The sequence below is a fragment of the Dermochelys coriacea genome, chromosome 4 (genome assembly GCF_009764565.3).
Source record: "Dermochelys coriacea isolate rDerCor1 chromosome 4, rDerCor1.pri.v4, whole genome shotgun sequence".
NCBI lineage: Eukaryota > Metazoa > Chordata > Testudines > Dermochelyidae > Dermochelys > Dermochelys coriacea.
In genome coordinates, this window is record NC_050071.1 from 10,630,059 (window position 1) to 10,645,968 (window position 15,910).

The following is a 15,910-nucleotide window of genomic DNA, read 5'->3' on the forward strand; positions in this document are numbered from 1 at the left end:
TCCATCTTTTTTATGGCAGCCTTTCAAATATTTGAAGACCACTGTCATGTCACTTCTTAATCTCTTCTTTTCCAAACTAAACATACCCAGTGCCTCCAGCCTTTGTTCATATGACTTACATTCCATGCCTTTGATCTCCTTTGTCACTTGCCTCTGGATCATTTCCAGTTTCTCCACATCCTTTCTATACATTGGTGACCAAAATTGGACATAGTACTCCAGCTGAAGCCTAACCAGTGCTGAGTAGAGTGGTACTATCGCTTTTCATGACTTTCATACTATATCTCTGTTAATGCAACCCAAAATTGTATTTGCTTTTTTTTGAGAGGGGGCAACAGCATCACATTGTTGACTCATGTTGAGATTGTGATCCACTACAACTCCCAGATCCTGCTCAGCGGTGCTGCTTCCAGGCCAGTTATTCCCAATCTGTATTTGTGCATTTGGTTTTTCTTCCCTAAGTGTAGCACCTTATATTTGTCTTTGTTGAATTTCATTTTATCATCTATAGCTCAGTTCTCCAATTTATCCAGATCCCTTCGAATTTTGGCTGTATTCTCAAAGTGTTTGCCACCCCCACTAGTTTTGTGTCATGCGCAGATTTGATCAGTATGCTCTCCCTTCCTACATCCAGATCATTAATAAAGATATTAAATAACACCAGACCCAGAACACATCATTGTGGAACTCCACTTGAGAACTAAATCCAATCTGATATCATTCCATTAATAGTTACTCGTTGTTAGCAGTTGTTTAACCAATTATGTATCCACGTATGCAGGTTCAGTAGAACAACCATTTTCTCCAGCTTACTTATGAAAATGTCACTTGGGACTGTGTCAAAAGCCTTTCTAAAGTCCAGGTATATTATGTCCACTACAGTCACCATCCACCAAACCAGTTACCTTGTCAAAGAAGGAAATCAAGCTGGTTTGGCATTATTTGTTCTTAGTAAATCCATGCTGGCTGCTAGTGATCACCCCTTCATTCTCCAGGTATTCACAAATTGAATGTTTTATACATTGATTTAGTAGTTTCTCAGGTATCCAGGTCAGGCTGCATGGTCTGTAGTTCTCCGGTTCCTCCTTTTTCCCCTTTTTAAAGATGAGCACTTTGTTAACCCTTTCCCAATCTTCCAGGAGCAATCCTGTTATCCATAAGTTGGCAGATAATATTGCCAGTAGCTCTGAGATGTCTTCAGCTAATTCCTTCAGCACTGTGGCATGAATAGGATCAGGCCCTGCTGACTTGAATTCATTCAGGTTAGTCAAAAGATCTCAGACATTTCTAAGATCTCTATAGCTGAACTAGCGTGAGCTAGGGTAGAAAATTATCCCAATGTTTTTCAAATGAAGACAAGGCCTTATGTCTACCAGTCGTTAGTTCTGTGGCTTGAGAAAGTCCTTAGCCATATTTTTTGCCCAGATACTTAGCACCCAAGTGTCCTGAGAATGTTGGCTGAGGCATCTCGAACATACTTCATTTTTAATAAGTCTTGGAATACCAGGGAAATTCCAGAAAACTAGAAGAATGATACTGTTGTGCTAGTATTCAAAAAGGGCAAGCAGGATGACCTGGATAATTGTAGGCTGGTTACCCTGACATCAGTCGTGGACAAAATAATGGAAAAGCTGATACATGATTCAATTGATAAAAGAATTAAAGGATAGGAATATTATGCCAGTTCTATGGAAAATAAATGTTGTCAAACAAACCTGATTTAATTCTTTGATGAGATCACAAGTTTGGTTGACAGAGATTTTTAAGTCTTTGGACTTAGTACCGTGGACTGATTTGATATTGTATAATGTAAACTATTTATAGAGCAACACTAAATGCATTAAGAACTGGCTAGCTGAAAAATCTCAAAGAGCAGTTGTCAGTGGGGAATCATTATCAAATTGAGTGTTTCTAGTGCGGGCTGTTTCCTGACACTTCAATATTTTCATCAATGATAATATAAAATAAATATATAAACATCAAATCTAAAATCACTGCTGAGAAAATTTGTAGATGATACAGAGATTGACAAAGTGGTAAAAAATGAGGAGCACAGGCCAGCTAAGTTCCCGCTAAGCTGTGCGGCCACGCAGCCACCTATTAAGCGCCACGGAGATGCTCAGGGCTGCGGCAGACAGAGATGCATCTCCTCAAGCCCCAGACTTGCCACAGTGCCATGACCCAGCCCAGCCCTGGACCTGCCAAGGCTGGGGGACAGGCGCCCTGGCTCTGGCCCCGGCCCAGCCCAGCCACGAACCTGCCGCGGCTGAGGGACAGGCACCCCTCTCCTGACCCAGCCCCGAACTTGCTGCAGCCGGAGGACAGGCGCCTCTCGCCTGGCCCAGATCTGCCACGGCCAGGGGAGAGGTGCCTCTTCACCCCCCCGCCCAGGTGCTGCTGCAGGGGGAGAGTTGGGGGGGAAGTCCTCTCTCCCCGCTGTAGCCCTGGGGAGCCCCACTGCACCCAAAACCTGTCATCTCCAGCCCCACCCCAGAGTCTGCACCCCCAGTTGGAGCCTTCAAAACCCCCCCTTCGCTCCCCCCACATCCAAACCCTCTGCCCCAGCCTTGAGCCCACACCCCCAGCTGGAGCCCTCACCACCACCACCTTGCATCCAACCCTCTGCCCCAGCCCTAAGTCCCTCATGCCTCACCCCACCCCAGAGCCTGCACCCGCAGCTGGAGCCCTCACCCACCCAACTCTCTGCCCCAGCCCCTGAGCCCTTCATCCCCGGCCCCATCCCAGAGTCTGCACCCCCAGCCGGAGCCCTCACACACACCCCTGCACCCCAACACTCTGCCTGAGCCCCCTCCCACACTCCGAACCCCTCAGCCCCACCACACTATATGAATTTTGTTATGTGCACCAATACGGAGGTGATGTATCACACACCATCTCCATATCGGTGCACATAACAAAATGCATTCTACACATGGGTGGGAAAAATCAGAGGGAACACTGCAGGACAGTCAATATGGAGTGATTTGGATGGCTTAGTAAGCTGGGCCCATTCAAACTAAATGCATTTGAATACAGCCAAATGCAGAGTTATACATCTAGGATCAAGGAATTCAGGCCTTACTTATAGAATAGGAGACTGTATCCTAGAAAGCAGTGACTCTGAAAATGATTATAATGGACAAGCAACTCAACATGAGTTCAGAGTGCCATGCTGTGGCAAAAAGGGCTAATGCGATCCTTGGATGTATAAGTAGAAGGGGCCGTGAGTAAGAGAAGAGAGCTGATTTAACCTCTGTATAAGGCATTGATGAAACCAATACTGCTTACAATTCTGGTGTCTGCATTTAAAAGGGATGTTGAAAAGTTGGCAAGGGTGCAGAGAAGAGAGTAAAAATATTCAAGGGCTGGAGAAAATGCCTCATTGTGAGACACTTGAAAAACTCAGTCTGTTTGGTTTATCAAGCTTGAGAGCTGACTTAATTACAGTGAAGTGACCTTCCCTGGAACAAAATATCGGGTACTAAAGAGCTCTTTAATCTAGCAGAGAAAGACAAAACAAGAACCAATAGCTAGAAAGTAAAAGCTGGACAAATTCAAATTGGACATAAGGCACAAATTTTAACAGTGATTAACCATTAGAACAAGCCACCCTGGTGAATCTCTTGATTTTTTTGAAATCAAGACTCAGTGCCTTTCTAGAAGATATGCGTTAACCAAACACAAGTTATTGGGCTCAGTACAAGGAGTAACAGTGAAACTTTCTGCTCTAGTCTGTATTATACAGGTGGTCAGACTAGATGATCTAATGATTAAGGCTAAGCTTTTGTCACGGATATTTTTAGTAAAAGTCATAGACAGGTAAAGGGCTATAAAGAAAAATTCATAGAAGTACTTCTGGCCTTCGAGGGCTTGAAGGCTAGAATTAGTGAAATTAGAGAAAAGACTTGGGAATGACTCCCTCCACCCACTCAGGCTTATATGCTATCCATGTGTAAAGAACTATGCATGTATTGAGCTGAGCCTGTTGCTCCTTGCCTAAGAAGGGAGTGAGAGAAACAAGGCTTGGTTTCAAGGAGAATTGGTTGGAATGGATACAGTTCTCCTGGGTGAATTCTCCCTTTTTCCATCTGGCATGTTGGAAATACTGTTAAACCAGTGCTGGGTGTGGCCGTGATTTTGCTGAAATGAAAACTTTCTAATCTTTTATTTATGCTCTAAATACCTTGAACACTTCTTTCCAGCAACGAGAAGTTCCATACGTTTGGTACTTCAGCCTAGAGCAAAGGCATGGCTGCGCTTCACAGCATATGATGCCATTTTTTAAAATGTATGGGCTGAGCAGTTTTCTGTAAAATAAGCTTTTTACTGAGATCAGTTATCTAGTGCTGAATTTATTCCCCTTTTTAGATCACATGACCCTCCCAATAGGTGGTGGCAGTGTTTCCTGACAAAAGCTGTTTAACTGGTAGGGGGAAGATAGTTTAAAACTAGTTGAGATGTCTGACAATTAGGCAGTTAAAATGTATGATATGGACCAGTACTGAAATTATGATTTTATGTCAAGTTGTAGTACGAAGTGGCATTTCTTACTTTGATCTGCAGGTGGCAGCATAACCCCATATTTTCTTTCACACAAAAATGGCAGGTCTGTCCTGCCCTCCACTCTGCATGGCTGGGAGAGGGTAGAGCTTATTAGCCAATCATGCTATGATATTGTGAAACCTGTAGAAGAGAGTGCTTCTTCTTGGGGCCATCTCTTGGCCAGAGACTGCCCCAGAGTATCCTCAAGTGTATTGACTACTGTTCTTCTCAGTGTTAAGAGAATCTGTTAAGGGATCAACAAAAATTGTTTGCATACGTGGTTGCTTAAGACAGGTTACACTCTGCTTGCCATCATATTTCAGCTAATTATGTATGTCAGTAGCCTTGATGTTATAAACAAAAAACCACAAAAAAAAAAAAACCCTGAAATGTTGCCATACTCAGCCTGAGCTAGCAGGTGATTAACTTTTTTGAATAGTTAATTGTTGAATAGTTTATCCTGGAATGTGGACTCAGTACTTCTGGATGCACAGTTGTACAAAATGATGTTCTACAATTTTGAATCTACATTGTGTTCTCAATGGCTTGTTAGAGACCATCAGTAGAAGTGAAGGATTTCAAATATGTTTTGAACAAGTTTTTCTACATCACTTTCCCTGATCATCTGGATAAACTAGTGAATTATTGCAATTTTTGGGTGGTGCAGAAGTCTTACCTAAATTACCCTCTCCACTGTACCACCCTGGGGCAATTTGTATTATTAAATGACCTTCATAAAAGGGGGAATGTGATTAGCCAAAGAAGGTTGAGACTGCATGTGTTCCTTTTTAATTAATCAATTCTTTCTAAAATATAGAAAAAAAGGTTTGTAAAAGCAATGACAAATTTCAGGCTCTGCAGCTAAGCTAAGTATTTGCACTTTTACGGAGGGTGTTAAAGCCCTTCTCCTTTGATCTCGTCTCAATGCACTGGGGGAATGCTGAAATGCTAGTATAATCATACACTTACTAAAGAAATTGAATACATTTAAGAAATTGCTGCCCCTATAGAACATCCTTTCACGTTTGAGTGTAGTGTAGGTGGTATTGATTTTAGTACTTTTAGGGATTGTCTTCTTAAATATCTGTGAAGAGATTTCTATCAACACTGGAAGTGCTGATATGTTTCAAAATGCAAATACATGTGGGATTGGTAGAGCCCTTCATTTTTGTTTTTCCTACTGAAAACCTCTGAAAATTTTCCAGATTTTAAAAAACCTAATATTCAGGTTTTACCCATTTTAGCCTGCATTTTACAAGAACCAGAACACCTCAGACCTGGCTCCGCGCTCACAGTTTCCAGTTGGTAGCTGTTACAGCTACAAAGTTGGGGAGTAAGATGGTTCTATACCAGTAAAACAGCATGGCTTGTTTTTTTCAGGTCTGGTTGTGTTTAGTGTAATTTCTGGCGGTGCATCGATTCCTTGTTCCCTGACTAGATGATGAATATATTTCTTGTATCCATTTGGTGAAACCCTAAATCCAAATTGTTAGCGTATATGGGCCTAGAGAGCGATGATAGCTGTGTACTCATTCTCTGCTTTACTCATGTAAGTTCAGAACTAAACAAATCCATTGGTGTCTGCTATTTGCGGTAGAATGCATGCTTGTGAACTCTGACTGTCCTAAATAGTTCCAGTATAATTCTGAGATGCTTTGGTGCTAATGTTCACCTGCAAACAAACAGGAAAAAAAAAGTAGCCTGATGCAAATCTCCAGTTCAAACAATATCTCTGTATGCAGTTAGATTTATGAAGCAATGTTGTTTTAAAAGGAGTTATGGGATATTACACAACTAGTCTGCAAAAGCAGATTCATTTATTCATTATCTATTTGCATGCAATGTCAATTTTTGTTTTACAGTTGACTTCTAATTGTTAATATTCTTGTTGGTCATCTACTTTAAAAAGATGGGTATGAAGTTATAACCACAGTATAAAAAAAAATAGAGACATGAATTATCATGGTTAGAAATGAACATAGGTACCAACTTTTTGTTTTGATCTTTGGAACATCAGAAGTTGTCTATTTTCCAGTGTTAATTTTTCACTTAGTTCTTGAAAAGATTGTACAATATGAGTAACTGTTCATCTTCTCCCTGGCATCCTATACACCAGAATCCATCATTGAGCACAACTGTTAGTAGGTTGTGTACTTGTACTCTTGTCTTGTCTATGCAACTTGAGCTCTGATAAGGAGACAAATAATTTGTATTCATCATAAAGGACTGTAGAAATAATATTATATTTGCATGTAAAAGTTTTAGCATTTTGGCTATAGAGTATGTATCACATAAATGATAAAAGCAGTTGATCCACATGTATGCAGCCATGTACTGAATAGCCTCGAAAAGCAATGTAGCATACCACAACCAAGCTCTCAGTGTATTTAACTGGGATTTATTCTATATACCTATTACATGCATTTCTAAACTGCCTATCACCTTAGAATGTGGACATGATAGAAATAAGTGATTTTAGGAAATTGTTTCTCACAAATTATAGAGTAGTACTTTGCTTTCCTGTTCATATCATTCAGCACCACTTTCCTAATGAGATCAGGTTCTGGTACCAACCAGCCAAGGTACCAGTTGTCATGGGAATCGGACAATACGAAACATCCAGAGACTCATCTTACCTCATGTCCTAAAAGAGGTAGGATTCTCACCCATAATAGGCTTGTATTGAGAATTCGGTTGAATTCCAGAAATGAGTGCCTATAACTGACATCATCAGATCCTCACTAGTTAAGTTATGGGGATCAGGAGATCATGTCTTCTGAGGAACTGTCCCACATTGAGGTATCAATAGAGGAGGTTTTGGAACAAATGGATAGATTAAGCAGTAATAAGTCAGGGCCGATGAAGTGAGCTGTAGCTCACGAAAGCTTATGCTCAAATAAATTTTAGTCTCTAAGGTGCCACAAGTACTCCTTTTCTTTTTGCGAATACAGACTAACACGGCTGCTACTCTGAAACCTGTCAGGGCCAGATAGTATTCACCCAAGAGTTCTGAAGGAACTCAAATATGAAATGGCAGAACTATTAAGTGTGGTTTGTAACCTATCACTTAAATCTGCTTCTGTACCAGATGACTGGTGTAGAGCTAATGTGACACCAATTGTTTAAAAATGCTCCAGAGCCGATCCTGGCAATTACAGGTTGCTAAGTCTAACTTTAGCACCAGGCAAATTAATTGAAACTAATTAGTTTCAACAGAGTTATCAGACATATAGATGAACAAGATTTGTTGCCGGGGAGTTAACATGACTTTTTGTAAAGAAATCATGCCTCACCAATCTATTAAAATTCTTTGAGGGGAATCAACAAATATATAGAAAAGGGTGATCCAGTGGATATAGTGTACTTGGACTTTCAGAAAGCCTTTGACAAGGTCCCTCAACAAAGGCTTTTAAGCAAAATAAGCAGTCGGGATAAGAGGGAAGGTCCTTTCAGGTCCTCAATAACCAGCTAAAAGATAGGAAACAAAAAGTAGGAGTAAAGGGTCAGTTTTCAGAATGGAGAGGGGTAAATAGTGGTGTCCCCAAGGGATCTGTAGTGGGAGCATTACGGACCAGTGGAAGAGGCTCATAGACATAGGAGACAGGACCCTTTCCAGGAGATGGACCTAGACTATGGAAGTCATTCTTGCAAAAAATAAGTGACCTTGGATCTTGCCTACAGTCTGGGAAAGAAGGGAGAAAGGATTTCCATTTTAATGAATTGGGAGGTGTGTAGGTACAACTTGTGAGGGCTGTAATAAGTACAGTCATCAACTTCAGCCTCCAGTATAACAGTGATTGCTGCTTTGAAAAAATACATGGAAGAAATGAGAGAAATTTTACTGAAATGGATTTTCAGAGCAGTGTCAGAAATGACTTTTTCCAGATAAACCAGTCCATTTGTGGTGGGGTTCTTCATCCCACTGACAGAAAGGAGGATTGCTTTAAAATTAATCTGATTATGCTAAAAGCCCAGTCGTCACAGGTGACATGACCAGAAACACAGTTATTTTGTATTTTAAAACTCCTTATCTTTGTTTTGTGGAAAGCTTAAAATAGTTCCTTTTTTTATTGGTGGGGGAAAGAAAGAAAACTGATACTGAGGAGTGTGATGTAGTCTTTTAACAGAAACATTAATGTTTCATAACTGAATTTATAAAGTGCTGTACGCCTTTTTTCCCCAAAGCAACTGTATTCTGGAGTTAAACAAAGTAAGTGCAAATGGAGCCAGCGTGTCTGAAGCAGGTAATGTCACTGGGTGTTTACCAGCATCAAGGTTTTAAACCATACTGCATAAAATAACTTCTTGAGGGCATGTGAGCTGCATTTGTTTTGACAACTGTATATTAAATGTATCTGGAAAGTCAAAAAATCTAGTCTTGCACAGCATTGTGTGCCTTGTGTTTTATTTATGGTTTGTTAGCCAAACCTGCTGACAGGGTATATCTAACTTAATGCCCATGGAATGAAGGGAGGTGGGATTGTACCAGTCGCTTCATGGATAAGGCATTCCAGAGAATCTATGAAACTTTACAATGATGTACAGTGTTTTCAGTGTGGATGACAGCTGCTCCAATTAAGACTTTGCTCCTCTGTTCTTTTTTTCCTGCTTCCAGGGTTCTTAGGTAGCTTTTCTCTCTTTAACACAGGAAGGACTTTAGAAATCCATTAACTGTATGGCATTGTTTATATTATAGTGGTAATATCATCCAGCAGATTGATGCAGTAAATGTCTCAAATCTTCAATCAATTAGAGTAGGAGGCTGAGAAGTCTCCTGTGATAATGGCAGCCGAATCTCAGAAAATTAAGTTGCTGTCTCTGGCTGGAGTTAATGGGTGATCAGGATATTTTGAACTGAGGTTTGTAAAGCACATTGAATAACTAAAGAGCTGCATACATGCGAAGCAAAAACTAAAATCATTGAGTTAATATCAAAATGTTGTGTTGCTTCCAGAGTGCTCCCCAGTAGCCAGACTCTGGGCTGTAGTCAGCACAGAAGTCAGTCTCAACTGACCTTTATAATTTAATATCTTTTCTCTCAGAAATCCAGCTGGCATTTTCAGAATGGCTAACTGAGTGCTTGTTCTGTGATGCTACTTCTACTGTGGTTTGCAATCAGACTTCTGGTATCTGTGTTGTCATAGAATGATGTGGAGGAGTGCTGGGCAGTTGATGTTCGCATAGTCATATTGTCCATGAATGGGATGTTTTTTTATCTATGCATCATTTGCCAGACTATGGACTGAGTGCTTTGTTTGGCATTTTAGAATTTCAGAAGCTGTGGAGGAGCATTCCTGTGGATTCTATGGATGAGGAGAAAATAGAAGAGTATCTGAAACGACAGGGTATTTCTTCCATGCAGGAAGCTGGACCAAAGAAAATAGTAAGAGTTATAAATCACAAATCTTTCAAATGGGTCTTTTCCTCAGCTTCCACGAAATTAGTTCCATTGGAAAAGAATCAGTGAAATGGGATGGCTCATATGCACAATTACTCTGTGTCACTCTTGCACTCTTGGACCTAAAGATTTCCTCTATAGCACTATGAACTCCTACAGCTTTTATGAGTTCATGTTTAGGTTGGTGTAATCATCAAGGAGGAGAGGGAACAGTAAAAAGCCACTTCAGATTTACAAGTTGCTTTTTCTAAAAGCTGTACCGTCCAGTCATGGGGTGGTGAAATCAGTTGAAGTGGTGGGAAGAAGGTTTTTTCCCCCAGCTAGCCAACTTAAGTATTGATGCAAAGCATGTAGCCAACCCCACCACAAAGGCTGGGGATCGAATACAAGTGTTTTTGTGTGGAGATCAAAACATAGCTATGACCTCTCCATAAAGGCCCTGTTGACCTTAAAATAGGCTTTTGACATTAATTCATATATAGCGTATTCATCTCTGTTGTCCTACCTTAGACCTCAGACTCTCAACCCTTCTGTGGAATGATTTTTAATGTGGTAGTGAAGAAAGAATTTGTCCCTGGTTTTTGTTCATCTCCACACTAGATATTTTGGTGCCTGTCAGCACATAGCTGTTGTCACAGGTTCATACCAATCCCCTGGGGAGTTAAATATAAGCTCATTGGGAATAATCAGTGTTGCCACTGGCCATATCTTGTGTAGATGTATAGAGCATATATAATATTTTCTATGCAGTGTACAGTATATTCTGTATAGACACATTGACTCTGCTATGGTGCTCAAAACAGAGAGGGGAATATTCCGTACACCCAGTACTCACTGAAAATATTTAAAACAAGTGACATTTTGTAAAAGTTGAGAGAGAGAATACCATCACTTATTTCTAGAAATAATATGCTGCTTTCCCCACCGGAGCACGGTTTTACTACAACATTTCAGACTTCAGTGAATAATGTTGAATTCCGTAAGGATGTCAGATCCTTGTACACCTGGGTGGCAGCCTTGTGATTACTGTTCCCTTTTCCTTTTAGGCTCCTATTCAGAGGAGGAAGAAACCTGCTTCTCAAAAGAAACGGCGGTTTAAGACTCACAATGACCATTTGGCTGGAGTACTGAAGGATTACTCAGATGTTGTTCCTGGCAAGCAGTGAAGTTTGGTTCTGGAACAAACATGCTTTTTTATACAGGCTCTTCGCCGCTGGAGTTCAATGTCTGCTTAAGAACTGACTGACTGTATATAGTAATGTGGTGTATCCCCATCCCTGCAACTGTCGAGATGAAACAGTTCTGTTTGAGAGCAAGTACAAATTACCAAATGTAGAATTTTATTTTAATTTAATTAGCTAACGAGAACTGTGACTTCATAAGAGGTCTAAATGGACAGCCACTTGCCACTAGGGGGTAAAAGATGCAGAGCATGTAAAGCTAGAGTTCCTGGTAAATGCTTCACTGTGCTTCTCAATGATTTAAAGGGGATTTTTTCTTGTATTGCTTTAGAGTGGATTTGCAGGTAGAAGTGTATACAATATTCATTTTATTTGTTCCAAGAGAACATACAACATCATTGCAGAAGCATTTGTTTAAAGAGGCAAGCGCATTCACAGTTTGTATATTTCTTCTTTGCTTTGGCATTGAGCTTTAATGAAAGTTGATGTTGTCTGAGGCTCTGGCATGGAAATATACCTCCAGAATTCCCACCAGGCTGCGTCCTGGAAATGTGGCTGCAACCTCACAGTGCTAATCAGAAATTGCCCATGGGATATTGCTGATGACATTACTGTAGTGGATGCACATGCATTGCACAATTCTGTGTTATGGGTTAAAAGATTCAGACAATAAATAAAATGACAATGTATTACTAAAAGGGACAGGTTTTTTTAAAATAATAAAGCCTATAAAACTGGTGTCAGTACATTTCTTCTTCAGAGACAAACTGAATTAAGGGATAACCACCATCTGTTGTGAAGTCACATTTTCCTTCACAAGTTGAAGAATAAGAGTTTTTGAGTTAAAAAATCCAAAGTATTGGTTCAGTTTTCAATGTTTTGGGCTAATGCCTTTTATTTTTCATCTTGGAAAAAAATAACACCCTAAATGTAAATATGTACAAGATTCTGTATGTATGTGTTTACTCCTGTGAAATTTACCAGTGGGATGTATACAATTTGGCTAACTTATAATGAATGGGAGGGCAATCAACGCTAATCTGTTTTTTTATGGAATCACAAGTGAGCGGCAGATGCCCTGCACCTTAGGGGAGAGTAGTCCCTCTTCTCAAAGTTAAACAGTGAGAATGACAGACAGGATGGACTGATTGAAATCAAAACAGCTTAAATCACTGATCTAAATCAGCAAGCAGTAAACCTTAATTTAACTCATCAGTTTTAATTGTGTTTTACATTTGTATTTTTTAGTTATTTTCCTAAAGAAAGGTTGATTCTTGTTGGTTGGTAACTGGTAAAACATATTATTTGTAACTAAACATAGCCTTTACACAAATGTGGTGGTGCTGCTTCTTGCTAACCCAGAAGTTCTATACACGTTGCACAAGAAATCCTACGCCATTGACATTGTTTGTCCTCTCCACTGTAATAGAGTACATGGCCTTCTTCCTTTTACACGTTTATTAAAGTAATTATATTGCTTAACTTACATTTATTCAGATTCTCCATTTTTAAATTTTTGATCCTTAGAAAAAGTTGAGTGATACATTCCTTATTTACTAAATGATTATTAATTATTTACTTGTTATTTGTGTCACACTCTATTTGGATGAAATTCAAATTACATTAAAATGCACAAAAGAGCATTTTACAATTTTTTATTAAATAAAACTACTTTTAAAAGTGCTGGATACATAGGAAAAAAGTTATCAAAATTTATCAAAACATGTTTTATATTTAAAACTATCTGATTTGTTAAACAAAGGGAGTATTATCTATAGCTGGTTAACTGAACTGATTGTTCCTGGTTACTAGGTTCTTCAAGATTTTAGAACTAATAAATCTCACCTCTTACACCTAGTTTTTATTTTTATATTGGAAGATGAAAACAAGCTTTTCTGCTTTTTCAGCTCCCAATTGGACAGTGATTTCCATCAGTTCAATGGTTTAACTTTCTTTAAAACTTGGCAGCAAACATGTAGTGCTTAGTATAAGGTTTTGTATTTACTTTAAATTATTGTAATATAAGTAGTTTAGGTTTTAACATGTCATAACTTCAAAATTAATTTAAAATAGGTTTATTTAAAAAAATATGATTTAAATAAAATCTGGGGTGTGTTTACTTTTTTTTTAAATCGTTAATTTTTATCCACCCTGGTGCCAGTAGTATTCTGCTGCCAGTAATTATTTGTTTGTGTGTACATGTAAGTATATTTATAGTGTGTGATGTAATATTTATGCTTCCACTGCAAACATACTTTTAAAAATCATGCTGCCATTTTAAACATGCGCATGTCAATTCTATCCAATTTAGGGAGTTGCTAAATGGTAGTAAGAGTCTTGCTTTTTCTTTTTTTATAAGAGTCTGCTGCTCCATCAGTCTTCAAGGACTGCTTAGTTTTTCCACCTGCTCCAAGTCTCTCAGGCAGCATAAGAGGTTCCTCTCATGTCCGTGGTTACTCTAGCAACTTGAGGGCTCCAATTCTACTTTTTAAAATTGGTGCCAGTGGGAGACCCTGCTTTGTCACCATGTATCACTGCTGGGGGTCGTCAAAGCCTGACAACGTGACATTCCAGGTGCTGAAAGTGTGAGAGAGATTGTGAAAAGCTGCACAGGAGCTGAGCGATGTGGCCATACCCCCTGTGGGCCAGCGATGCAGGAGAGGACCAGGGCGAGTTGCCGAGCTACACATACCAGTGATTTCCACCCTCCCTATCACCCCCTACTACCTCCCTTTTACCCTGTCCCTCCTTGACCCTTTCCTCACCTCTCCTCCCTTCCTCTCCCCTCATCCCCCCATTTCCCTTACTCTCCCTCCTCTATTCCCCCAATTTCTTTCCCCTTGTTGCTCTATCCACCCACGTATCCCCCTCTGCAACTTCTTCAGTCCCTTTCGCCATCCTAAACCCTTCTGTTAACTCAGACCACAAGTACATGGGAAAAGAGTATGAAATTTCAATAGAAGTGTCATTTGCTGAATTAGATTGTTGTGTTCTTTGGCTCAGAAATGTGCAATCTGTGGGAGCAGTTAGATTTCTCCCCAGTCAGTTAATATGGGGCAGGGAAACTAAGTGTTTGGTTATAAACGAAAAGGAGGGGGGCATGGGACCCTGGGAGACCCATGGGTCTTGTTCAGTGCACCAAGCTCTAGGCACAGTCCCCAAGGCCGATGGGGAGGGGCCAGTGCTCTAGGTCAGCCTGATTGACAGGGTAGGCAGGCCAATGAGGGAGTCAGGAGTCCAGGGTCCCGGTCCTCCATGGGAGCTGGAGCTGCCTGAGCGAAGCCGGCGGAGCTAAGGAAAGTGCAGCAGCCTGCGCTGGGCTGGGAGCAGAGCTGCCCAGGGAGCCGCGCTGGAGGAAGGGGCTGGAGCGGGCTGGAGCCATGTGCGGGGAGCGGCTGGGGAGAGCAAGGGGGGCCCTGGGCAGCAGGCCCAACACAAGGAGACGTCCCCAGCCAAGAGGCCTTGCAGGCCAGACTTGGAGGGGGCCGTGACGCCAACAGGGCGGGGGTGATGCTGGGAGGCAGGGTCCTGCCACCTGGAGCCTGAAGGCCTGTGGCCACCACCAGAGCAAGTGTCTGACCCTGCAGCACAGCCGGGGCCTGGATGGGGGGCTGGGACGCATGACGAACAGACTGAACTTTCCTTGTGTCCCAGAGCGGGGTTACTTCTCTCTGCTGAGCTTTCCATTCTTCCTTATTTTTTTATTAGTGGCTGTTTAATCAATTGTATTTGCTTTGAACTGTATGTAATGATCAGTGGGTCAGGGAAGTGTCCGGTGTGAAAAGAATACCCCGGAGTGGGGACACCCTTGCCCCTGTCCTAAGTGACCGTGGCGAGGTTGGGGGTTGAGCCCCCCAGGAATCCTGGACCCAGCTTTGTTTGGGTTACAAGGACACTGCAACACAGGAGGGAGGAAGGGGAGCCCTCGAGGTCAGGCAGGCCTCTGGGTAAAGGGAGTGGGAGCGAGGATGCAGATCCCTTCACTAGCCAATTCCACCGGGGCGGTATAGAAGCCAGGAAAGTTCCTCACAATAACAGGACCATTTCCCCCGCTTACACCTGTTAGAAAATAGAATTTAAATCAGGGATATTGGTGGAGCTTCTGGCCTGGGTCATGATTTTCCCCTGCCACGACCTTTGGAATTTTTGGCCCACTACCACAGCCCGGCTGGGCCACAACAACTTTTTCTGCATATAAAAGCCAGGGTTGATGTTAGATCATAGCAAGGAGGGCAGTTGCCCGAGGCCCCACGCCACAGGGGGCAGCACAAAGCTAACTTGCTCAGCCCCCAGTGGTGGGGTTCAGGGCCCTGGGTTGCCGTCACATTCAGTGGGGCTTCGGCTCTCTGCTCTGGGCCCTAGCAAGTCTGACGCCAGCCGCACTTGGTGGACCCCCTGAAACCTGCTCACATCCCCTTGGGGGGGCCCCGGACCTCTGGTTGAGAACCACTGCAATAGAGCAAATGAGAGACATACCATCCCCTCTTTCGTAAGATCACATGTCATAATCCTTAGAACAGCCAAATGGTCCTGAATCTCAATTTTATTTTCTGGAATGTAAAGAAACTCCACACTCCAAAAAGGTGTACTCATTACTAGAGAGCGCAAAGGCAGATGTATGTGTTTTTGCAGGAGACTCACTGATGAGGGTTGCCAGGGGAGCAGTGGGGGCAAAAAACAATGGCTTCAAGACAGCTTGGTAATTGCATGGAGGGGATGATATGACACTGCCCACGATGGAATGTAGCTGATCTGCGACTTCTAGCCGCAAATATCTCCAATGGTTGGT

At 41.6% G+C, this 15,910-nt stretch overlaps 1 protein-coding gene across 1 annotated transcript in view; it reads left to right on the forward strand.

Annotated features, from left to right (window-relative positions):
- The window catches only part of GTF2E2 (general transcription factor IIE subunit 2), a 57,996-nt gene extending 46,137 nt beyond the window's left edge, over positions 1 to 11,859 (forward strand). Inside the window, exons 7-8 of the mRNA XM_038399888.2 lie at positions 9,810 to 9,925; positions 10,987 to 11,859. Of these exons, the coding sequence (XP_038255816.1) occupies positions 9,810 to 9,925; positions 10,987 to 11,106 (236 nt within the window). The 3' untranslated portion in view covers positions 11,107 to 11,859. The remainder of the gene's footprint in view (positions 1 to 9,809; positions 9,926 to 10,986) is intronic.
- Positions 11,860 to 15,910: the final 4,051 nt, after the last annotated feature.